Source organism: Gopherus flavomarginatus, chromosome 19, assembly GCF_025201925.1.
Source record: "Gopherus flavomarginatus isolate rGopFla2 chromosome 19, rGopFla2.mat.asm, whole genome shotgun sequence".
NCBI lineage: Eukaryota > Metazoa > Chordata > Testudines > Testudinidae > Gopherus > Gopherus flavomarginatus.
Window position 1 is genome coordinate 17,500,070 of NC_066635.1, and position 24,235 is coordinate 17,524,304.

At 45.7% G+C, this 24,235-nt stretch overlaps 1 protein-coding gene across 3 annotated transcripts in view; it reads left to right on the plus strand.

Annotated features, from left to right (window-relative positions):
• The first annotated feature begins 6,681 nt into the window (after positions 1-6,681).
• HNF1B (HNF1 homeobox B) overlaps positions 6,682-24,235 on the plus strand; it is a 62,040-nt gene continuing 44,486 nt past the window's right edge. For all 3 annotated transcript variants that reach the window (XM_050929384.1, XM_050929383.1, XM_050929385.1), the window contains exons 1-2: positions 6,682-7,040; positions 20,489-20,688. In XM_050929384.1, the coding sequence (XP_050785341.1) occupies positions 6,697-7,040; positions 20,489-20,688 (544 nt within the window). In that variant the 5' untranslated portion in view covers positions 6,682-6,696. The remainder of the gene's footprint in view (positions 7,041-20,488; positions 20,689-24,235) is intronic.

Consider the following 24,235-nt stretch of genomic DNA (forward strand, 5'->3'; position numbering starts at 1 on the left):
ATTGACAGGCGCAGAATAATACTCCCCATTGGTACAATCCATAGCTGTGGTCAAAGGCATGTTTGTGGATTCAGGGAGGATGAGTAACAAGAAATGGCAGGGCTGGGGCTCGTGCTAAGCTGTCCCCTGCACTAAGCCCACTTTCGCTAGCTTTGCAGAGATCATGATCCACTCTTGTGTGTCCTCCTTTTTATTTGAACTCCCCCACTGACTGTCCTGGGTTGTCCCTTCAATAATCTGGAGGCTCACCCTCACTGCCTAACCTCTTGCCTGTTCTGAATGGAAAATCTCTTCTTTTCACAGCTGTTCTTTAGAGTGAACTATCTGTGGGAAGATGGCAGCATGGTAGTCAAAGCTGCGGGTCAGTTGCTGAAGAAGAGTTAATTCTAGGCTGCCTGGTGGCAAATGTACATCCTTTATACTGCCATTGCGCTTACCTAAAAGAGTCACGAGCATCAGTGAAGCATCTCACAAAGTGATGAGCAAATGGAAGAGAAATCACCCAAAATGCAAACCTCTGAGCTATGCATCTTTGGCACATTATTAAACACATGCCTCCCTAAAGATCCTGTGTATGGTGATGTACGAATACAGCTATAGCTCAGTCCACTCCAAAGAACAGCCGTGAAAGAATCTCTTCCATTCAGTAGATGACATGCCACCGTGAACGTTCACTGGGGCATGAAAACACTTTGGCATTTTCTCATTCAATAGAATTGACATTTATTTAGATTGCAAATTTTGAGGGCCAAAGTCGTGTTTGTACAGCACCTTGCACAATGGGGCCCTAGTCCATGAGGAGGCTCCTAGGCTCTATGGCAATATATACAATGATAATGAAAATCTAATGGGCAAAATTATCCTCTTGCAGCTTCACTGCAGATCTCTGATTCACGTGATTCCTTCTGCCATTGTCTGCGCAGATGCCCTAAAAACTTGCTTGCCGAGCTCGTGCTGGTAATGTTCATGGGAAGTGAACATGAATGTGGCCAAAGCACATTCTCTCCAAGATTCAGGTGAATATCAGTGGGAAATTTTTCTGCATTTACTCAGGTCTACTTTAATAGCTTTTTCATGCCCATTTAACAGTGGAGCATTTAATAGCCAGAGCAAATAGCCTATGCTGCAATGTTACTGGTGCTATTCCTGTTCTGCACAAACGAGAAACAATTGCATGCAACCCTCACCCCAAATGAAATACCCTCTTCGTGTTGCCAGTTCTTCTGGCTTTCCAGAGGTGTCATACTTGGTGCAGGCCTAAGTTAGTTGAGTGTGTTCTTGTTTTTTTCTTTTAGATACTCTTATCACTTAGCCTTTCATTACAGCACAACAGAACTTGTCAGACAATGCGCTTTCCTCTAACACTCTGATCATAAGCTTTTCTACTAATACACGTTCTTAAGTCCTTTGATTCTCTCCTAAATTCTCTCCCCTCCTCTACTGGTCTCTCTGCCTGCAAAGAGCAGTGGGGACTTACAGGTGAAATGTTCATGAGCAGGTCTGTCAAATTAATAAGTGGGGGAGTGACCTCTATAGAGACTGGGCCCACAAGAAGTAAATTTTAAGTTACAGGGTCCTTTCAATCCTGAAGTCCATTTCTGTATGTAGGTCATGATCCTGCAGCCCTACTCTCATGAGCATATGGGTTGGTCTGCACACAGAAATTAAATTGGCTTAATTAAATCAATTTCCAAATCAGTTTAGTTAAATAGATTCATAGATAAGGCCACACTGTTGCAATGGGAAATCATGTTCAGCTGATCGTCTGTCTGCCATGACCCTCCAGGATATAGTCCCCCCCATCCTGTAAGTGTGGCCTATGTTCTTTGTTAATAGATGTGATTTTTTTATTATTTTTTTTGGTAGCCATATTTGTATGTTTGCTTGCACTCAACTTACCAAATGATCTAGATTGCTGTTTCTGTGACTCGGCCTCTTCTTCATTACTACAATCCTAGACTTTGTGTCATCTAGAAACTTTATCACTAATGATGCTTTGTTTTCTTCCAGGTCCTTGATTAAAAATGTTAAACAATGTAGGGCCAAGAACCAATCCTGTAAAAGCACCCACCGAGTGATGATTCCCTATTTACAATTACATTTTTGAGACCCATCAGTTAGCTATTTAATGTGTGCCATGTTGATTTTTGTATTGTTCTGGTTTTTTATTCAGAAAATAGTGTGATACCGAGTCAATACCTTACAGAAGTCTGTGTGTGTTACATCCACACTATTACCTTTATTAACCAAACTATGAATGGGTTTGGTTTTTTTAACAAGTTGATTTGACAAGTCAGAGAGGAATCTAGATGTTCTTGAATGTCCCCATGAGGTTCCTATCTGCATCTTTAAGCGCCTAAATACCTTTAAAAATCTGACCTTTGGACTTGTGACTATTGAGAGAATTCTGAACCCCACTGAAAATCAGGCCACTCTTTTAAATGTGTCTCAAGTTGGGGGTAGGGGAGGATCAAAATTGAGGAACGTAAAAATCTTTTCATGTTCTGATTGAAAACCAAGGTTAGAGCTTCACACAGCAACATTTGCCCTGCTGTGCTGCAGACCATGGGCTCTCTTCAGTCTGATTGGGGTGTGTGCATCCCTCCAGTGATTTCTTCTTTTTTTTTTTTTTGGTCTGTCTTGTTTAAAATGACCTTGATTTTTGTTTTTTCTGTAAGGTGGGGGATAAGGGTTGTTTTTGGATTTTTGTTTGGTTGGTTGGTTGTTCGTTGGATGAAAGTGTGCCAGTACATAGCACTGGGGCCTCTCTTGAGTAACTGATCTGTTACCAAAGCTGAAGCATTCCCCTCACCCAAGCTATTTAGGGCCAGAATTTTCAGAAGGGCTTAGTACTCACATCTGGGGCCAGATTTTCCAAAGTGCTCAGCCCCCAGTGGCTCCCGTTGTGACATTTAACAGCCCAGTTTGTGCCCCCATTGTGCTAAGCACTACTGAAAATCTGCTCCCTTATTCTAGGGTCAGAATGGGAGCTCAGTTCTTATGAAAATCTGGCCCCAGTTGTAACTAAGCCCTTCTGAAAATTCTGGCCTTAAAGGGCCAGTGCTTTAGTTGAGTTTAGAGTGTTTTGTAGCTATGGGAATTCCTCCCACCTCCGTAGTACCCAAGGGCCCCACGTTGGGGTGTCACTCGGTATCTACATCCACTTTCTGTCCTCTGAGCGAGGTTTTGAAGCATAAAATCTGATGGTGAAGCAGGCTCCCAGACTTGGCTTGTAAAACCTCTGTCTATTCCCAATGTCCAAGTGCTACTTGGTTAGGGAATAGCCTGGATTTTGTATTTTCTAATCCTGCTCCTGGTTTCTACAAGGAGAGGGAAAGGGAAGGGAAGTAGATCTCGCCACCTCCCCATGGACAGAGATGATTTCATTAGAAACTGAAATATCTCTACCCCAATCCTCCAAGTACTTCTGAAACAGGTTCCTAGGGTTAGGATAGTGTGGTGAGGAAATTCCTGAGCACCACAAACCCCAGAGACCAGCCCAGCAGAAGGGAGGGATGGAATTCTGGATGGATTTTTTACAGTCTAATTAAAATCCCACCAAGGAGTTGAGATTTTCTTCGACTTTTCTGGCCTTGGTGCAGCAGGAGGAAGAGAACGTTAGCATTAAGAAATGGGGGAGGGATTGCCAGTGAAAGGAAACCAATCCCCATTTGGAAAAAGCACTGGGAAAGCCAGGCTAAAAGGCACTGGATGCCAAGAGCCACCTCGGTTGCAGCAGAAATTGGTTTTACTTGGGGGAAGATGCTCAGATAATACCAAAGGAGCTGCATCCACTGAGTAAGGGATGTAGCTTTAAGGCTAGTGGTTTGGGGGTTTGTTTTGTGTTGTGTTTTTTTAATTATTATTTTTATTTCCTCCCCAGGGAAGTGGTTTGCCCCTGCTGGGATCCCACAGTCCAACCTGCTTCCTGTTTCTGAGTAGGTACCCACTGGAAAATAAGAATAAGCAGTCAAACAACTGGCGATGCGTTTCAAAACTTGTTTATTGAGATCTTATTTCTCCAGGGCAAGTAGCGCGGGGTTATCATTTTAAGACTCCCTTGGCGCAAGCTATAAGGCATGCGGCCCATTGGCTCGCTCAGGTATTTTATACGTAGCTCATGCCACAAAAATTAAAATAATACAGGGCAACCAACCATTTGAAAACCAGGGCTGAGTCTCCTCGATAGTTAGGGGAAAGGGATCGGTGTGTCATTATGCAGCTTCAAACCAGTGCCTTTGAATTCATCAGCAAACTAGGCAGGGAGCAGAGCAGGAGAGCACAAAGGTGGTGAAACAGAGACGGGAACACGTTGCTGTGTTAGGTATAAACGGGTCTCGGGCCGGCGTGTTTTAGTCATGAAATGTCGCCAGGATCGCCTCTGCCCAGCGGCGTATTTCATAACCGTGTAACCCCAAAAGAAATCCCGGGAACATGTAACTTGGGCCTCGAGGCCCCGCTAGACCCCACGGAGGGGGACTAGATCTCCTGGACCGGGGGGTGGTTTTAACAAACCTTTTGAACTTGCTTGTTGCTCGGCTATCTGCTCCCCTGCTTCAGGGGATCACAGCCGAGTGATCTGTGTGAACGCTTCTGTTTCCACTGAGAACACGCGGCTAGGACCAGATGGATTCGTTGGGTTCCTATTTTAGTACCTTAAGCCCAGTGTTTTCTCCCAAACCCTCTGCCACTGGAAAGAAAAGATTTAACTGCCCCCTTTCTTTTCCCCGCTTAACGGGCGCGATGAGCTGCGCCCAGGGAAGCTGTATTTGTGCTGAAGGCGGACAGGTAACCAGGACTGCAGGCAGGCCACACAAACCACATTGTCCTTGTGGATTTAAAACTTCAGTGGAGTCTCTAACTTTGTCCCCCCTCCCAGGCTCGAGCATTATTTTTAAGAGCTCGTTTGCTTCCGGGAGTCCAGAATAAATCGAATTCCCACTTTGAGTTACTTTTCCATCCCTCCTTCGATTGTTTCATATTTCGGATAATTTAATCCTCTCCCGAGACCGCTTTAAAAAATAACCCGAACCGAGCACGTTTTACAAATCCCTGCAGGGACAGAGGTGAAAAAGGGAAACGAAAATCTCTTTACCTGGGACGGGAGACGAAACTAATCTGAGTTTTCCAAACACCCACGAACTGTCGTGAAACCAGAAATCTTAACTCGTTTCAAGCCTGATTCATTTAAAATCATAGCACAGAGCGCTGATTGTTTTTAAAACAGCATTTGGTTAAGGCCGGGGGGAAATGCATTTTCTTTACCAGCATTTCTGAGTAAAAAACTTTTTCCTGCATTGAAATGCAAGAAAACATGGATTAAAATAAATACGGGGTTTTTAAAATCTAAGTTAACTAGAGCTTTTTTTAAAAAAAAAAACAACAACCCACAACAATTTAAACACTAGTTCGCGTTCATTGTTTTATTTTCATACAATCCACCATGCTTTTATAAGCTGTCTTTTCTCTATTTCAAAATTCTTTTGCATCTGCACAAACGCAAAGAAAAGCTCCCCAGATATTTTAGCAAATGCGACTTTTTAATTTTTTTTTACAGCCCGATTTCTTTGTTTTAGAAACACAACCTCCAACACACATCTGATCATTGCACAGACAGCTACCGCTGCACTAACCCTATCTTTTCCTCCCCTCTCGGCTACACCACAATACTCCTAATATTCCCAGAGACTAAAATCTAAGCAAGTGAAGATCCTATACAATAATATAAACGAGTCCCTTTGGCTTTTTTCCTCTTCCTCTGGTTTTCTTTAAATTATTGTTTCTAACCTCTACATTTGATTCCTCTTCCACCATCCCCACGAAAGGACGTTAGAAGGGAAAGTCCTGCTTTGCCGAACAAGACATTGGGTTGGGTCTGCTTGCGCTTTTTCCTTTTAATGCAAACGCCTCGATCTTGTTTCTGTTAACAAGCTCCGACCCTCCCTCAGACACCAAATCCACATGAAAATACCAATGAAAAGGAAAAGCAACATGCAATCTCTCCCTTGATTTTAATTGGTATATTTTGCAGACTCCCTTTCCTCTGGATTTCTTCCCTGTTCTGACCTGCCAGCCAGTTCCACGACACCACCCTCCCAGCTCACCTTTCCTGGTAAATAGCTCGGCGGAGAGGCTAAGGCTTTGGGTTGTTTTAAAGGACTTTGATTTGTTTTGCTCGAATTTACCTAATTCCTCCTCCTGGCCTCCCAAGCCCCAGCGCTGCTGGAGCAGCCGGGAGCTGGTGCACTTGGGGCTGGCTGCCTCCTTGCCCAACAAGTCCAAAGTTCAGCTAAAGTTTGGCTGATAAAAACAGAACCAATCAAAAGGTTTCAGCCACCCGTATAAACACAACGAACTCCGTCAAATCCAGGCCCAGAGCAGCTGCTCCTCTTCTGTCCCCCTCCCCCAAAAACCCTTTACCCACTACCCTCCTTTCCATTTGCCTCCTTTAGGAATGACTCTCCCTTCCCACTGATTTGCATATCTTATATTGCCTAATGGAGGAGATCATGGCAAGGTAGAGGTCCGCCGAGCCCTCTCAAAGGAGATTCACCAGGGCACGGAGGAGGAGCAGGTGTCTGGGGCTCACGGGGGGAATCCAAGACTTTGGGGTTTTTTAACCTACCTTCCCTCCCCCCCCACCCCACCCCACCCCTACCCCCCTCCCCTTCTCTCTCTCTCTCCCCTCCTGGTAAAATGGTGTCCAAGCTCAGCTCTCTGCAGCAGGAACTTCTGAGCGCTCTCCTCAGCTCCGGAGTCACCAAGGAGGCGTTGATCCAAGCCCTGGAGGACATGGTGCCCACCACCAGCTTCGGGGTGAAGCTGGAGAACCTGCCCCTGTCCCCAGGCAGCGGGACGGAGGCGGACAGCAAGCCCGTCTTCCACACCCTCACCAACGGCCACAGCAAGGGCAAGCTGTCCGGGGACGAGGGCTCCGAGGACGGGGACGACTTCGACACCCCGCAGATCCTCCGGGAGCTGCAGGCGCTCAACACTGAGGAGGCCGTGGAGCAAAGAGCGGAGGTGGATCGGATGATCAGGTATAAACGGGGGTCCCTCTTCTCCCCCCAGCCCTGCAGCCAGAGGCCCAGGTGGAATGAAGGCTGGCTCACTGGGCAGCGTAGTCCCCAGGCCTCTGAAACCCAGCTCACCCCAGCCCCTGGGAACCTGCCCCTCATGTTCCCCCTCCAGCAGGTGACCAGGGAATCGATTTCTGGCCGCGTCTACACGCAGCAGGAGAGCCCGCGTCTGTCAGGTCACTTTCTGCCCTCACCTCCTGGCGTGCTGAGCGCAGGGCTCGGGCCCAGAGATGCATGTGTAAATCAGTAAATCAGAGTGTGTGTGTGTGTGTGTGTGGAGGGGGGGGGTTATGCTAAATTCCACGACGTTTTGCTCCTTTGAACCCCACTTTATCAGAGCGGCTGTCTGGGCCCAACCGCGGGTGCTGGGCGCCTCAAACTAAGCTTTACAAAGGAAGGACAATAGACCCGAGGCAGTGGCGATGGGCTTTGTTCTAGTTTAAAACTAGATTTGAAAGAGTTCCTTTAAAAACCCCTTCTTGGTCCTATTTCTCCCGCATACACCTCGCTTTTAAACCGCACCCGCCCGGGCAGCCCCATAACATGTAGCTAACCAGTAAGGTGCAGATCCTGGGCTTCTCTCCTGCTGAGTGGATTCGCGGTGGCGTGGGGAGATCTGAGGATAGATGGAAAAAGAAAATAAAAACTAACTCCGAGCAGATCCATGCACCGCCGAGCGAGCCCAGCTAGGGCTTTGGCTAATGGGAATAAACCTTCGGCTCTCAACGCGCAAAGTTACCCGATCTCTTGCCTGCTAGCCAGGGGATGTGGATCAAACGCGGAAACGCGTCCCCGAGCTCTGTTGCCCTGTCAAGGTAGTTAGTTAGTTAGTTACTAATTATCCACATCGCTCATGGTTTCTTTTTCTTTAGCAAAATATCAACTAACCCCAGCCCGGCCCTTTATTAACCCCAGGGACCAGGAAAGTCTCCAGCCGAAGGCTGCAGTTTCTTAGCGTAGAAGCGAGCAGAGAAAATGCTTTTCAGGCCGAGGGTAACTTTTTTTGACTCTCTTAACTCGGGTGCCGAACGAATTAGCGCAATTTAGCCCCTGCTAAAAGCCAGTGCACACAGCCAGACCCACCCGTGTGATGAACAAATCCCTGGGCACGGCTGGGCGGCCGCACGAGCGGCTCGGAGTGGGTATTTCAGGGGCGCGTTTGGTTTCGAAGCCGGGGCCAGTTCTCCGCCTCTTCGGGCGCCTGCTAAGAAGCGGCTGGAGCAGAGACTGTCTGTGCTACCCGGGGCTGCTTTCGGGGGGAGCCGCGAGCCAGCCGGGGCCCTTCTCTCTGCGCGGGGCGGGAGGCGGACCCTGCGGGGGCTCCCCGCTTCTGGGCCGCGCTGCCCCGGGGGGACCCGTCCGGGCATTACCTGCACCCTAGTGCCTGGGCTCTGCGCAGCGCCCGCTGTGCCCGGAGCAACCCGGGAGCCGCCCGCGGGCTGCGCCCTTCCCTCCGCGCGCTCCGGGGCAACCCCAGCCGGCCGCACGTGGGGCCGAGCTGGGGGGGTTATTAATTTATTTCTATAAATCATCAACCGAAAGATACACACGGGGCTGCGGGGGGAGGCGGGTTATTCATTGGCGAAGCTGCAAGGCAGCCCGCGGGGGGGAGGAAAACCCCAGGCGCTGCGGGTGTCGGGTGGCTTTTTTTGGCCTTCTCTTAAACACATAAACACGCGCTGGAGCTGGGAGCCGGGCGGCCCCTCCAGCGCCGGGTGCCCAGGGAAGGAGGGAGCCCGGCCGGGGGTCCGGTCCCTGAGCCCAGCTCCGGCCGCTGCCAGGCGAAGGAAGGAGGGAGAGGGGCAGGGCCAGGTCGGGACTCGCTGGGCGGGGGGAGATCGAGTTCTCCCCCACCCAGGCCCCGCTGCCCCAGTCCGGCCGCGTGTCCCTGGCGAGCCTGGTGCCAGCGGGGCGCACGGGGCAGGGAATGGGGCGCTGCCCTCCGACTTGGGGCGGCGGGGAGGACATGACAGCCATGGGGGGACACCCCCCACAGCTAGGTATGCTCAGCAGGTGCCCTTTGGAGTTGGGGCTGTCGGGGACGGGGGAGCGCTGCGGTACCGGAGCGGGGCCTGCACTCCCCGCAAGGCAGCGAAATCCCCGGCCCCGCGGCTTCCAGCGAAACCTGCCCCTCCGCCTAAGGCGAAATGCACCGAGGCTGCCTCTTGTTTGTGTCCAAAGCGGGTATTTCTAATGCACCCAGCGGCAGGCCCCAAGACCTGCAGATTGCACTTCCAGTTACCTTGATGTAAGTAATACAAAGCCCCCAGCAGGCGCCCTAACCCTTAACCATAGAGCCCGACTCCAGCAGCGTTCAATCAATCTGTCCCACGGGGATTCACCCAGCTACCTACAAAGCGCCTTTCCACCCCCTGAGAAACACCCTCAGCTCTCTCCAAACCCTCTAGCAAATGGACTGTAATGCTCTGTATAGGTGTATCTGCTGCACCCAATTGTTTTTCATGTCTGTTGTGGTACTTTGTGGGGCCCCAGTCTGGGCCCCTGTTGTGCTAGGCCCAGGGCTTGTATGTCATCTGCAGACACTTTACAATCTGTACATCTAAGACAATGATGGGGAGAGAAGGCAGATTAGCTTAATACTCCCTTGAAAATGACTCTGCTCAGACACTGGTGAAGATGCATTGATCAGATTAGAAAATTTCTGGTAGTGCTGAGGGTGTTTTCTGACAAGATTTGCACTCCCTACCTTCATTTGCCTTGGCATGCTGTCCCTGGGATTCTCTCCTCTCTCTGGCCGGAGAGGCCAGGTGTGTGACCATCCACCCCATGCTCCTCTCAGCTGCTGATTACATCTGTCCTCTTCCAAAGTAGATGAAGGCCTGAATTCTGCCCCCGTCCCTCAGTGGCACCTGTGTAACCCCACTAAAGCTGGTAGGTTTGCATGGACAATAACTCGGGGCAGAATTTTGCCCTTTCAGTTCAAAGCTTGCTTTTGGTACAGACAAGATCCACTCAACGTTCAGCAGCAGTGAACAGAATGTTGGGAATCCTTACGAAAGGGATAGATAAGACAGAAAATATCATATTGCCTCTCTGTAGATCCATGGTATGCCCACATCTTGAATGCTGAGTGCAGATGTGGTTGCCCCATCTCAAAAAAGATATATTGAACTTGGAAAAGGTTTCAGAAAAGGGCAACAAAAATTATTAGGGATATGGAACAGCTGTCATGTGAGGAGAGATTAATAAGACTGGGACTTTTCAGCTTGGAAAAGAGACGACTAAGGGAGGATATGATTTGAGGTCTATAAAATCATGACTGGTGTGGAGAAAGTAAATAAAGAAGTGTTATTTACTCTTTCTCATAACACAAGAACTGGAGGCCACCAAATGAAATGAATAGGCAGTAGATTTAAAACAAACAAAAGGAAGTATTTTTTTCACACAACGCAGAGTCAGCCTGTGGAACTCCTTGCCAGAGGATGTGGTGAAGGCCAAGACTAGAACAGGGTTCAAAAGAAAACTAGATAAATTCATGCAGGATAGGTCCATCAGTGGCTATTAACCAGGATGGGCGGGAATGGTGTTCCAAGCCTCTGTTTGCCAAAAGCTAGGAATGGGCAACAGAGGATGAATCACTGGATGACTATCTGTTCTGTTCATTCCCTCTGGGGCACCTGGCATTGGCCGCTGTTGGAAGACAGGATACTGGGCTAGATGGACCTTTGGTTTGACCCAGTATGTCCGCTCTTATGTTCTTAAGATCAGGCACACCTCCCTGAGGAGGCTTTTGCAAAGAACTCCCATTTTGCTCTATGCGAAGCCTTTGTGGTCATGATACATGTAGGTACCAGTGACACAGGGAAAAGTAGAAGAGAGGTCCTGGAGGCCAAATTTATGATGCTAGGTAAGAGATTAAAATCCAGGACCGCCATGGCAGCATTCTCTGAAATGCTTCCAGTTCCGCATGCAGGGTCAGTTAGGCAGAATTGCAGGGTCTTGATGTGTGGATGAGATGATGGCAGTGGGAGGAGGGATTTGAGTTTATTAGGAACTGGGGAACCTGTTGGGAAAGGAGGAGCCTAGACAGGAACTAGATTGCTAGCATGTACAATTCAAAAGGTTGTAGAGGAGTTTCTAAACTAAGGCCTTGTGGGAAGCCAACAGGTGTGGAGGAGCACATGGTTAGGACAGATGCATCCCTTAGCTGGGGACTTATTAAAGGGGAGATTTTATATTCCAGTAAAGAGGAGAGGATAGAATTTGATAAAGTACAAGCTGGAACTGAAGAGAAACAGTCAAACAAAAAAGAGCCCCATTCAATTACATCACATGAAGGCAGATACAAAATGTGTCAATATTTAGTTAAGTGTTTGTATATAAATAAGAAGATGGATGAACTTGAGTGCCTGGTATTAAATGAGGATATTGATATAATCGGCATCACAGAAACTTGGTAGAATGATGACAACCAATGGGACATGGTAATACCAGGGTACAAAATATATTGGAATGACCAAGTAGGTTGCATGGGTATGGGAGTGGCACTATATGTGAAAGAATGCCTAGAATCAAATATAGTAAAAATCTTCAAATGAATCAAATGGTACCACAATCTGTCTGGCTAGAAATGCTTGAATAATAAGAGGAAATAAGTAGTACACTGCCAATCACGTGACTGTCATGGTGATTGTGAAATGCTCAAGGAGATTAGAGAGGCTATAAAAACAAAACCCCCAACATTAATGGGGGATTTCACCTCTCCCAATAGTGACTAGGAATATGTCACCTCGGGATGGGATGCAGAGATGAAGTTTCTGGACACCATAAATGACTGCTTCTTGAAGCAGTTAATCCTGGAACTCACAAGGGGAGAGGCAATTTTTGATTTAGTTCTAAGTGGTGCACAGGTTCTGGTCCAAGAAGTGAATATAGCTGAACTGCTCTGTAACAAGGACCATAATGTAATTGAATTTACATTCATGTGGGGTGGTGGGAGGGGGGGAAGAAGCAACCCATCCCAATGGCATTTAACTTCAAAAAGGGGAACTACACAAAAATGAGGAGGCTAGTTAAATGGAAATTAAAAGGAACAGTCACAAGAGTAAAATGCCAGAAAGCAGCATGGAAACTTTAAAAAAAACACCATAATGGAGGCTGAAACTACATACACACCCCTAATAATAAATATTTATTACCTCAGAAGCAGGAAGCCTGCCTGCCAATCAATCAGTGGGGCCACTGGATGGTCAAGGTGCTACGGGAGCACGCAAAGGAAGGAACTGGCTGTTGAAGAGAAGCTAAATGAATTCTTTGATTTGTTCTTCGCTGCAGAGAATGTGAGGGAGACTACCACACCTGAGCCATCATGACAAATCTGAGGAACTGTCCCACTTTTGAGGTGTCAATAGAGGAGATTTTGGAACAAATTGATAAAATTAAACAGTAATAGTGGTATTGACCTGGGGACCTAGTGGTATTGACCCAAGAGTGTTGAAGAAAATCTGATATGAAATTGCAGACCTACTAACACTGTTCTGTAACCTATCACTTAAATCAGCCTCTGTACCAGATGGCTGGTGGATAACTAGTGTCATGCCAATTTTTAAGAAAGGTGATCCTGGCAATTACAGGCTGGCAAGCCTAACTTCAGTACTAGGCATATTGGTTCAACCATAGTAAAGAACAGACTGATCAGACATTTAGATGAACAGGACATGTTCGGGAAGAGTCACATGGCTCTTGTAAAGGGAAATCATGTCTCCCCAATCTATTAGAATTCTTTGAGGATGTCAACAAATATGTGGACAAGGGCATTCCAGTGGATACTTCCAGAAAGCCTTTGACAAAGTTCCTCACCAAATGCTTTGAAGCTAAGTAGGCAGTCCTGGGAAGATCCTCTCATGGATCAGTAACTGGTTAAAAGACAGGAAACAAAGGGTAGGAATAAATGGTTCGTTTTCACAATGGAGAGAGGTAAATAGCAGGGATCTGTACTGGGACCAGTGCTGTTCAATATATTCATAAATGATTTGGAGAAAGAGTTAAACAGTGAGGTGGCAAAGATTGTGAAGATATGAAATTATTGAAGATAGTCCAAAGCAAACTGCGAAGAATTATAAAGGGATCTCACAAAACTGGGTGATTGAATTTCATCTGCCAGTTTGTTCCCTAGTGTTGATAAATGCAAACTAATGCGCACTGGAAAACCATAATCCTAACCATACGTACAGAATGATGGGGGTCTAAATTGGCTGTTACCACTCAAGAAAGAGATCTTGGAGTCATTGTGGATAATTCTCTGAAAACATCTGCTCAACGTGCAGTGGCAGTCAAAAAACTATCAACATGTTAAGAACCATTAGGAAAGAGATAGATAAGACAGTAAATATAATGCCACTATATAAATCCATGGTACCCCACACCTTGAATGCTGAGTGCAGTTCTGGTTGCCCCAACTCAGAAAAGATATTAGAAATCGGAAAAAGTACAGAGAAGGGCAGCAAAAATAATCACATAACTCAAGAACCAGGAATCACCCAAAGAAATTAATAGGCAGCAGGTTTAAAACAAAGGAAGTATTTCTTCACACAATGCACAACCTGAGAAACTCATTCCCAGGGGATGTTGTGAAGGCCAAAACATAACTGGGTTCGAAACTGAATTAGCTGAGGTCATGGAGGACAGGTCTATCAGTGACTATTTGCCAAGAGGGTCATGAATGCAACCACATGCTCAGGGCCGCCAAAAGTGGGTTCAGGCCTGGTGAAAATTTTTTTTGGGCTCCCCAGCAAGGGCAGACCAGCTAAACAGCAGCAACGAAGCCAGGCCCCAGGTCCCCTTCTGGACTGCCGGGCCCCGGTAGTTTGTACCAGCTTCCCCCCGTCTCATCAGCCCTGCACGTGCTCTGCATGTCTCTGACTGCCAGAAAATGGGACTGGAAGACAGGAGATGGATCACTCAATAAATTGCATTGTTCTTTTCATTCCCTCTGAAGGATCTGGCACCAGCCACTGCTGGAAGACAGGATACTGGGCTACATGGACCATTGGTCTGACCCAGGAATGGCTGCTCATATGTACTTGGAGAGGGAGCTGGGGTAACCATTGCAGTTACTCTGAACTAAACCCATCCCTGCTGTGATTCCATTGATTTCAATGAGGTTTTGCCTCAGGCACTGTAGTAGTCCCTCTGCAACCTCTGGTCAGAGAATAATAGTTTCTGGCGCAATTCTCGCTGTGCCTTCTTCTGTGTGGCCCCTTCTGGATAGCGTAGCCACATCTTCAAGGCGCCTAGTCTGTCCAAATTTAAATCCTCTTAAAGACCCACTTCTTCCATGCTGCTTACAATGACTTTGGCTTACCTATAAATTGCCTTTTGCTGTTTGACTTCCCTTGTCTTCGGCCTACTTGTCCATTTGTGATTGTGAGCTCTTTGGAGCAGTGATTGTCCTTGAGCGTAAGGATGGTGCCCAGCACATGGCTGGAGCTATCCTCAGTACATAATAATAATAATTAATAATGACTGTTGAATGACTCCTGCTAAGAGGGACATGTGACTGCTACATGCAGACAATAGGAATTCGCTCTATGTACTCTGCTGCTGAAGTGCGCAAAAATCCACCTATAACTAGAAGATGAGGTGAGGCATGCCTGGCTGAATATCTGCAAGGCTGCCTCTACCCCAACAATCTAGTATAAAGAAGTCTGTTTAAAATAAAAGGGTACGGGGTGACTGAGCACAGCACACCTAGGAGCTTTTAAGCCTTTGCGTGTGTACCAAGAGATACAGATTAGATAGATGGTCTCTGCAGAGAGCCTGGTTTATAATCCAGGAGTATAAATTCTTGGCATATTTCGCTGAGGATGTTGTCGAGTTTTATTTACCTCTTTTCAAGGCTAGAGGGGCGGGGGTGAGAGAGGGAGGGAATCTTTGGAAAGAAGCTTCATGTGACATCAACAATGCAACTTGGCTATGAAGAGACAACCTCTGCTCACATGGTTTTAGAAAAGCCTTGGTTTGGGCCATGCATTCACAGACCAATTATTGTTAGTTATCTTTACTTAGGGATGAACTTCCAAAGACATCACTAGGAGGGGTTAGGTGGACAAGGAATGCAGGATCAGGCCCATTATCTGCTTTGAGAACCCACAGAATGCTATGCACATGGAGGGTGTTACGGTCCAGATTTGTGGTGGGGATCAAGATGTTTCGTTCACACCAGCTGAAGATCAGGCTTGGAAAATCTATCTTAACTTAGTACAAAGTTAACCAGTTTCTCTTAGAAATGCTGAGTTACTCTATTTTAGTAACGTTATTGTTCAGTAATTTTATAAAATCATTTATCTGAGATAAGCCAATGACAGCCAAAGAAAATCCATATACAGTGTGGTCTAGTGGGTAAAGCACTGGCTTGGGACTTGGGAGATCTGGGTTCCTATTCCTGGCTCTGGCCTTTTGTGTGACCATGGGCGAATCACTTCTCCTCGCTGAGTCTGTTTCCCCTTTTCTAAAATGGGAATAGTGCTACTGCCCTCCTTTATAAAGCAGTTTGAGATGGATGGATGAAAAGTGTAATATAAGAGTGTATATATGAGTCACTTCCAGCTCTCTTCGTCATCTTCCCAGGTAACAGGAAAGCAATGAAGCTTTCTTGCCTCTTACAGTAGCCATAGCTTTATATGTAATTCTCTATATAATCTTGAATGTTCTTTGCCTTTGGTAAATAGAACCCAGCTCTTAAAATGATGAGCTCTTCAAGAATCTTTAAATGAATATGTGCAATAAAATGATTCCTCTAGAGGAACACAGAAGCAAGGGAGGGCAAGTCTTGTGAGAAGACGTTCAATTTCCAGCAACAACCAGCCAGGTCAAGAATAGAGGCTGTGACCGGAATAATTAACAGTTTTTCTGGATCTCTGTGTACCTGTAATCCCTGTGCAGAGTGGGAAAGACCTGGCTAGATTAATGTGGATTTGCAACCAAGACAGGCTGCTGCTGGATCACCTTGATCATACAGGGAGAGAGGTGACCTATAACAAAGGAATACATTGGGGAGAGCCAGCACTATCTGAACTTTGCTAATAGGAACTTCGCAGGACTCAGTCTTCCCATAGCTAGGGGCAGTTGTGATTACAGCACAGAGCCAGGTAGAACTGCACAATAATCTGTAGGGAATAATTGACTGACTAGATTTCTTTCTCTTCATAAGAGATCCCCCCCAGCCCCGATGTATTCATGATTCAAAATTCTTCACTGAACACGTTCCACAGATGATCCTTGGTTGGTAGGGTGTTTTTTGTTGTCTGGTTTGTTTGCTTGCTCATTGGTTTGTTTTGCAAGCATTTCATTTAGGGTGTTCAACATTTGAGATATTTTGGCTAGTGCTGACTGGAGACAGGTCATGCAGCATTGTTTCTGTTCACTGGCTGGATTAGTGTAACTCTTAAAATCCGGTCGGTGGTTGGTGGTGAAGTTCCAAACTCACTTTCTGAAAAGTCTCTAGTCCTGGCTTAAAGCTTACTGCTTAGGTGAATATTTCTGCCAGTATACTCACTTGCTAAACTATAAATCGAATGTGATGCAGATACAGTGGGGCAAACCAGTTATCATCTTGAATTCAAGTGACTATTCCTGTAAGAGCTTTGGGGGGAATGTGTCACCTCTGTTGAAGAGATATAAGAAATGTGAGGATGTCACCCAAGACATTAGGGATGCTAAGTGCAGGACTAATGCCTCTGTAGGAGAATGATGGGAGGCAGGAGAAGTGCTTACCATGGCCCTAGAGTCCTGATTGTCTTTCCCACTGATTTCATTGGCTCCACTTGCAGATAATACAAATCAGATTTGTCTCTACCGTTTTTATGTTGGGGGAATGGGGCAGCTCAGTTTTCTGCAACATGACTGAAGATTTCCCCAGATGGTCTGGACCTGGAACTCTGTCACAACCCTAATGCAATGGTGTTTGCTACAATTGTGTTTGCAGGATTGACCCCGTAAGCACATGAGTAACTCAATTTATGGGAATAGTTCAAGTGAACTATGCTTCCCTGCTCAGGTTTTTACAGGTATGAGGACATGGCATGAAATATAGAGCAGCAGTTCTCAACCAGGCGGCTGGGGCTCCCTGGGGGGCCATGAGCAGGTTTCATGGGGTCTGCCAAGCAGGGTCAGCATTAGACTTACTGGAACCAGGGCAGAAAGTTCAAGCCCCGCCATGTAGGGCAGAAGCCTGGGGCCCCAAGCCCCACCACCTGGCGCTGAAGCCTGAGCCACTTAGCTTTGCGGGGCCCCTGTGGTGTGGGGCCCCCTAACGCAGATCTGGCTTGTAATCTACTGGATATGCAGAAAAACAGTTGTTGTGGCACAGGTGGGCTATGAAGTTTTTATAGCATGTTGGGGGGCCTCAGAAAGGAAAGGGACCCCAATATAGAGCAAAGTCAGCAAGTTCTGAAAAATCATTTAATTACAGTAATTACAGTTGCCTATCAGTAAGATGCCACTGTCAAGCCACCTTATGTATGTTCTGGGTCTTTCTGTATTTCTATACATGAGTATTTCGATATTTCACTGATGTGTTTAAATGGGCTTTGAACATCATTTACAATCATATAGTTTAATTTTGACACTGTTCGTAACAAACCCTTACAAACCAAAATCTGGTTTACTGGAAACGTTTTGCTCCATCGTATGGGCGCACTCGTTTGTTATTGGGGAGGGCTGTCCCTAAGTGCTAGGCTGTGGCAGCGTATCGCTTGGGGACAGGGCCCACCTTTCTGCTCTCTGTACAGCACCCACACTGGGACTCCTAAGCACTAGGACAATGATAACAAGGTGTATGTATGTATAATACATATCACAATGGCTGGTGTCATATGAATGAATATGTAGGAAAAATGTCATTGACGTATTCCTTTTGAAAAAGTCACCAAAACAATTTGAGGGACTTTATTAATGGATGTAGCAAAATTAAGTGGAAGGATATCAAATTTTGAGCCTACTAAACTGTGTTTGGATCCTGCATTCCATAATCAATAGACCCCAAACTCCTTTTATTATTTTTTAAGTTGTTGTTTTTATTACCATAGCACCTAGGTGCCCCAGTCATGAACCAAGACCCCATTGTGCTAGGTGCTGTACGAACACGGAACAACCAGTGTGAATTTTCAGTACTTTGAGAAAGCAGGATTGAGTGTGACAATAGTTATTGTTTTAGAGGGGAAAGGAGGGAAAAGTGCACTATTATAACAATATTTTTCCGAACTCACTTTTATGTTGGTTACCAGTAGCTTTGTTCTCAAGCTGCTTTCAGGACAAAAGGTAAGACATCTATGGGATTTTTTTTTCTTTGACAAATTGAAGGATCCAAAATAACAAAAGAACTGAAAATGCAGTTGGATGGTTATTCCAAGTAAAATATTAGAATATCTCATTATTTTAGCGCACAACCGTGTGACCAAGTTCATGATCAAAAATGATTTTTTGGCATAAAGCACTTCCTTTTAATTCACCGTCCTTGTCTATAAAAATAAATCCAATCATCTTAAATAATTGACATGTATTTTTGCATATTAACCTGTCTTTACAACAACTACCCTTAGCAGATTTAACAGTATTTACCATATAATGTATTTATTATTTAGTTAGAATTATATGCACCCCAAGAAAGGATGCCTGGCCATACACTGGAGGTGTCCTGGAAATAATTTAAAAATACATTAAAATCAGGTCCTGATCCTGCAAATATTGATACACTTGCAAAGCCCATGCATTAAAATCATGAGATGTGGCTCAAAAATAATCAGATTTTAAAAAATTAATAGATTTGTCTTCTGGTTTTTGAATCTTAAGGGTGTATTTGGCTTCTGTTTTCCGGCTTTCCTCTGCTACCATGAGGGCTAAAAATATGACTTTTGTAAATGAAAGCTGAGATTCTCACATAATCACTTACTCCAGGAGCTGAGAATTTAAGGGACGAAAACAACAAATGTCACAAGATTTGTGATAAAATCCATAACAGCTGGCAACACTGCTTAGACATTGTGAGTAGCCCGGTTGATTCCAAGGGAACTATTGAGAATGGATAAGGTTAAGCCGAAATCCATTGGAGAATTGGGGTCTTCATATTCAACTAAAATTAAAGTGCAGCACTACAATTCAATATAACCTTCTATGGAGGGAATTCAGAAGCTCAACTCACCTTGTCCCTCCTACAATTCTCCAGGCTTATAATTTCTCCCATCCTGGTTTTAAAAGCCTAGGGGGCGGGGACATGAACTTTGCAACATGCCCTGAAGGTCCTCATAATTGGGCTTTTCAGACCCAAGTCCAAATGTCCACTCTGACTTGAAGCAAACTTTCACAAGCTTTTCCTCATCTTGATCTCCCAGAGTTGTGAAGCATCTGCTGAACCTTTCTCTTTACTCGGGTTTTGGAGAAGGCAGCAGGATCATAGGAGGGCTTAGGAGTAAGTTGTCTCACTATTAATGATGAGCTAAAATATTTATCATTATAAAGCTATTGTTGGATGTAATTTGCAAAGCACCTTAAAGCTGTTAAGGTCTGGGTCTCAAAGGCTATGGTCTTTGCTGTAACACTCCACATGATCTTCAGTTCTTTCGGGGATAACTCATTAATACAGCATGAAAGAGCATAGAAAAGAGGTTAGGTAAAAAAAAATTGTCCAATTGTCACAAAGTTAGAAGTCTTCACTATCTGCTGTGTTTATGTAGGGAACTCCCATTATGGAACATGTTGTTCATACATATCATCAAGGGGAGTGATTATTATTACTATTGCTACTACTAATAATTCATGCTTCTATTGGACCTTTAATCCAAGGATGGTGGATCTCAAAATGCATAATTAAGCCTTGCAACATCCGTGTGAAGCAAGCAAGTTTTATTTCTCTTTTACCAATGGGTAAACTGAGCCCCAGACTGAGATTAGGTGGCTAGACAGTGGTGAAGCTTGGAATGGAATCTAGAACTCCTGACTCTCAATCTCTTGCTTTAACCACTGAGCAACATTATCAAATTTACTTTTCACCCAGCTGAGGTTATTCCTAGGGGAAGTGAGATGTGACCGGAAGGAGTAAATTTGTGGATCAGATTCAGATTAAGGGACTGATCCTGCCCCCTTTGGAGTGAAGCATCTTCCAGAGGAGCAGAGTGGGATCTGTCTTTGTGCTGGGTTCATGGATAGAGAGATTTTTAAGGAGGCTGACCCATCAACAGTGAAACTGCCCACCTTAGGCAATTGAAAGGAAATTCTGATGTGGGTTTTTGGGTGCCCACCTGTAATGGAGTCTGGGTTCACTAGTGTATTCAAAAGGTATCCAATTAGTAATAGATTCTTAGCAATCAGCCTTTGGTTTTTATCATTGGAATAAGCTTACCCTGGGCACCTCCCTCAGACCAAACTAACTGTTTGTTTGTTTCCCCCTGTAGTGAGGACCCCTGGCGGGCTGCGAAAATGATCAAAGGTTACATGCAGCAGCACAACATCCCCCAGAGGGAGGTGGTGGATGTCACAGGCCTGAATCAGTCTCACCTCTCCCAGCACCTAAACAAGGGAACACCCATGAAAACGCAGAAGCGGGCAGCACTCTACACGTGGTATGTCCGGAAGCAGAGGGAGATTCTCAGACGTAAGTAGTCTGCTCTAGACGCCCTTGTTTCTTCCAGCCTTCATGCTGCGGCTCGTTAATGTGCAGATCTGCTCTGAAAAGTAACTGTGTAATGGGGTTTCATGTTTCTATTGATACCTCGGTCCAATCAGTCACACGTTTGGCTTTAAACCCCTGATTTAATAGGGCCACATGGTTAAAGTCAAGCATGTGTGTAGTGCTTTGCTGCATAGGCATGGATTTACATGCTTAAAGTTAGCCGTGATCAAATGCTTTTGCTGAATTGGGGCTTGAGTCTCTCAGTGGTTTCTGTATCAAATGTTCTCAGTCCGTCGATGAAATGAAGCAGGTAGAAAATGAATTATCCTTTTTTTTCATGCTCAAATCAGAGTTCATTTTTTACTGAGACATTTCATGTCTTGAAGCATGCATAACGTCCTGATTTAGCTGTCCATGTGACCACCACAGATCCTTGGTAGTGCCATTGCTCAAAGGATTGTACTGCATTTTTGATGGTTTCTTTGTAACTTTTTTGCATAACATTTTAAAAAAAATAATTGTTGTACTTCGATGCATCTTTTTGAAAAAGCCCATAAGAAATAAAGTGTTGCCCAGTGAGCAGGAAAGTTCAACTTCCATGTAGCCCTCACTAAAATCACTTTGAATTGCCCCATGTATGTGTTACAATTAGAACCAAACAATTCATAAGGAACACCTGATTTAGATGACTTTTGCCTCTCTGTCTGCAGCTTCTCACATTTATTCATTATTCACAAATATGTGGGGAATAGTTTCTTCAAATAATCCTGGGTCTGTAGCTTGTTTCTGAACAGTTTGTTGGGAGGATTCTAAATTCATGCTGATTTGACTGGACCCATAAGTCATCTGATATTATTTCTGTTCGCTGATTGCAAAGGTGTGACTCTTAGAATCAAATTTCTGGGGTGAATATTTGTGCTCTTTGCCCCCAGTTGAGCCTAACTCAAGTCACATGAAGAGTCCTGGCAGCTTCAGTGAGGTTAGTCGTGTGATTGGTTAGGCACATGCAGGGCCAGCTCCAGGCACCAGCGAAGGAAGCAGGTGCTTGGGGCCAAGGCCAGCTTTAGCAAGTGCAGGGCCCAATTCGAACAGTTCTGACGGGGCCCTGGCAGGGATGACTAAAAAAAAAAAAACACGTAAAAAAACACGTGGGGCTTGTACTCACCGGGCGGCGCTCCTAGTTTTCACTCGCTCTGGGTCTTCAGTGGCACTGAAGGACCTGCCAAAGACCCGGAGCGAGTGAAGGACCCGCCGCCAAAGTGCCACCGAAGACCCGGAGCAGCGCCGGGTGAGTAAAAATTAAAAAGGAGCCTCTCGCCAGGGAAGGGATTCTTGACCACACTTGCCCCCCCACCATCCGGCGGCCCTGCCACTGGGCATGGGGCCCTCTTAGGCGCAGGCCTGATTCGGGGGAATTGGTGGAATTGGCCAAAAGCCAGGCCTGCTTGGGGCAGCCAGTGGAAAGGGGCGGCACGTCCGGGTCTTTGGTGGCAATTCAGCAGCAGGTCCTCAGTCCATCTCTTCCTCTTTGAGCTGCCGATCGCCTTTTTTTTTCTCCCCGCTTCATCGCTTGGGGTGGCAAAAAAACTGGAGCGGGCCCTGGGCACATGCATAAGTATCTTTCTGAGTTAGGGCCTTGGAATATTTCTATAGCACTTGCGGATGCGCTGGATGTTCCAGTGGACTTCTTTGTGGCAGTATTTGTGGGAAATGAACTCTTAAAAAAGGGGACGTGAACACACCAGAAGAAAATCTCTTTTTTCAGAAATGTGACTATTTGAGGAAATCTTTTGGGGGCAGTAATTTTCCAATACTCTAGCGGCAACATTCTTATCATGTTCGCCAGGCTGTTAGGAATCTTCCCCTGGATTTTTAAAGGGGCAATGACAAATACCTTGGACAAAAATTGTAGTTTTAGTACATGGATAGAAATATAGTTGTCAAATTTAAAAAAATCATTGAAATCAGCTGGGATTTTTAGCCTGAATTTAAAGCACCCTCTGCAGTGTTTTACAAACCAGTGGTTCCAGCCTTGTGCTAATGCATGAGAATCAGAAAGATTTTAATATCTTGGCTAATGGAACAAAGAGTAATAATGAGAGAGGGTTTCTATGGTTAGACTCACCCCTTGTGCAGTTGAGCACACCTTAAGCTTAAGGGTTTAAGTGGGACTTTAAATGGTGCTGAACCTGATGAATTTCACCCACAAAGAATAGGCCTTGTCAGAGAAACTGGCTACTTTGTGATAGAATTAGAGTCAGCAGGTGAAGGGAGCTCGGTGAACATGACCTATTTGGATCTTAGTAAAGCATTTGATACGGCGTCTATCAGAGGCCAGGAACAAAAAGTAGTAACAGGATCAACTGATGAAGTCTGATCCTGATCCCATTGGTGGGATTTGTCACTGAATTCAGTGCGAATGTGATCAGCTCCTAGAAGTAAATATGCATAACTTTAAGTGATCAGTAAGTTGGGGCATGTGAATTTGCACGTGTTTGAAGGAGGGAGATGATTTTGGGGGTAGCTTGGGGTGAGGGCCTGAGAGTAAGAAAGAGAACTTTGCTGCATGGACAGGACAAGGGCCTGGGTGGCCTAATTATTGACTATTCTGATGTCACAGTCCAAACGAAATGAAGTACAAAACTAAATGAAGCAAGCAGCCAGCCCCAGTGGTGGAAAGTTAATTCACATTTTAAAATTTGTTGCTTTAATGATCTAAGGCTAAGTTAGTAGCAGGGCCGCTCCAGCATTTTTTCTGCCCCAAGCTGCAAAGCAGGGGAAAAAAAAGGCCGATCGGCGGCACTTCGGCAGCAGCTCAATCACGTCGCTTCATTCTTCTGCGGCAATTCAGCTGTGGGTCCTTTGCTCCCTCTCTTCCTGTTCGGTGGCATTTCAGCAAGAGCTGAAAGAGGAAGAGAGGGACCGAGGGACCTGCCGCTGAATTGCTGCCAAAGACCCAGCTGTGCCGCCCTTTTCCATTGGCCACCCCAAGCACCTGCTTCCTGCGCTGGTGCCTGGGGCCGGCCCTGGTTAGTAGCATTATATGGAAGGAAAATAATGTTTCCTCCATCATTCCTTTTTAAAGGATGGTGTCCCTTTTTAAAACTCGCCCCCCTAAAATTCCTGGGTGCTGCATTTCCATGTTTCCTTCAGTGATGCTTAGGCAATGAAGAATGCAGAAATGTTTCAGGTTGTTCCTATGGCCTCCTTTAACAACCCAAATCTACAAGGGCCCAATATAGCTTGTGTTCATTGAGTTCAATGGCCCCACAGACCTCTCCTTTACTCATGTAATTAGCCCTTACTCCTGCAGTTCATCTCATTGAATCCAACTGGGGCTATCCATGTGAGTCAAGGGCCCTAAACTATGTCTTAAAAAGTAGTTCAGCACGTGTCCTCCTAACGAGATGTAGTATCATTCTATTTCTGGAAGATAGGGACTCCAGAAAGTCTTTCAAACTGAATGTCAGTGCTTTGAAAATCCACCTAGAGGGGAAAAACCAACCCCCTGCTCCAACCTTGGCCTCTG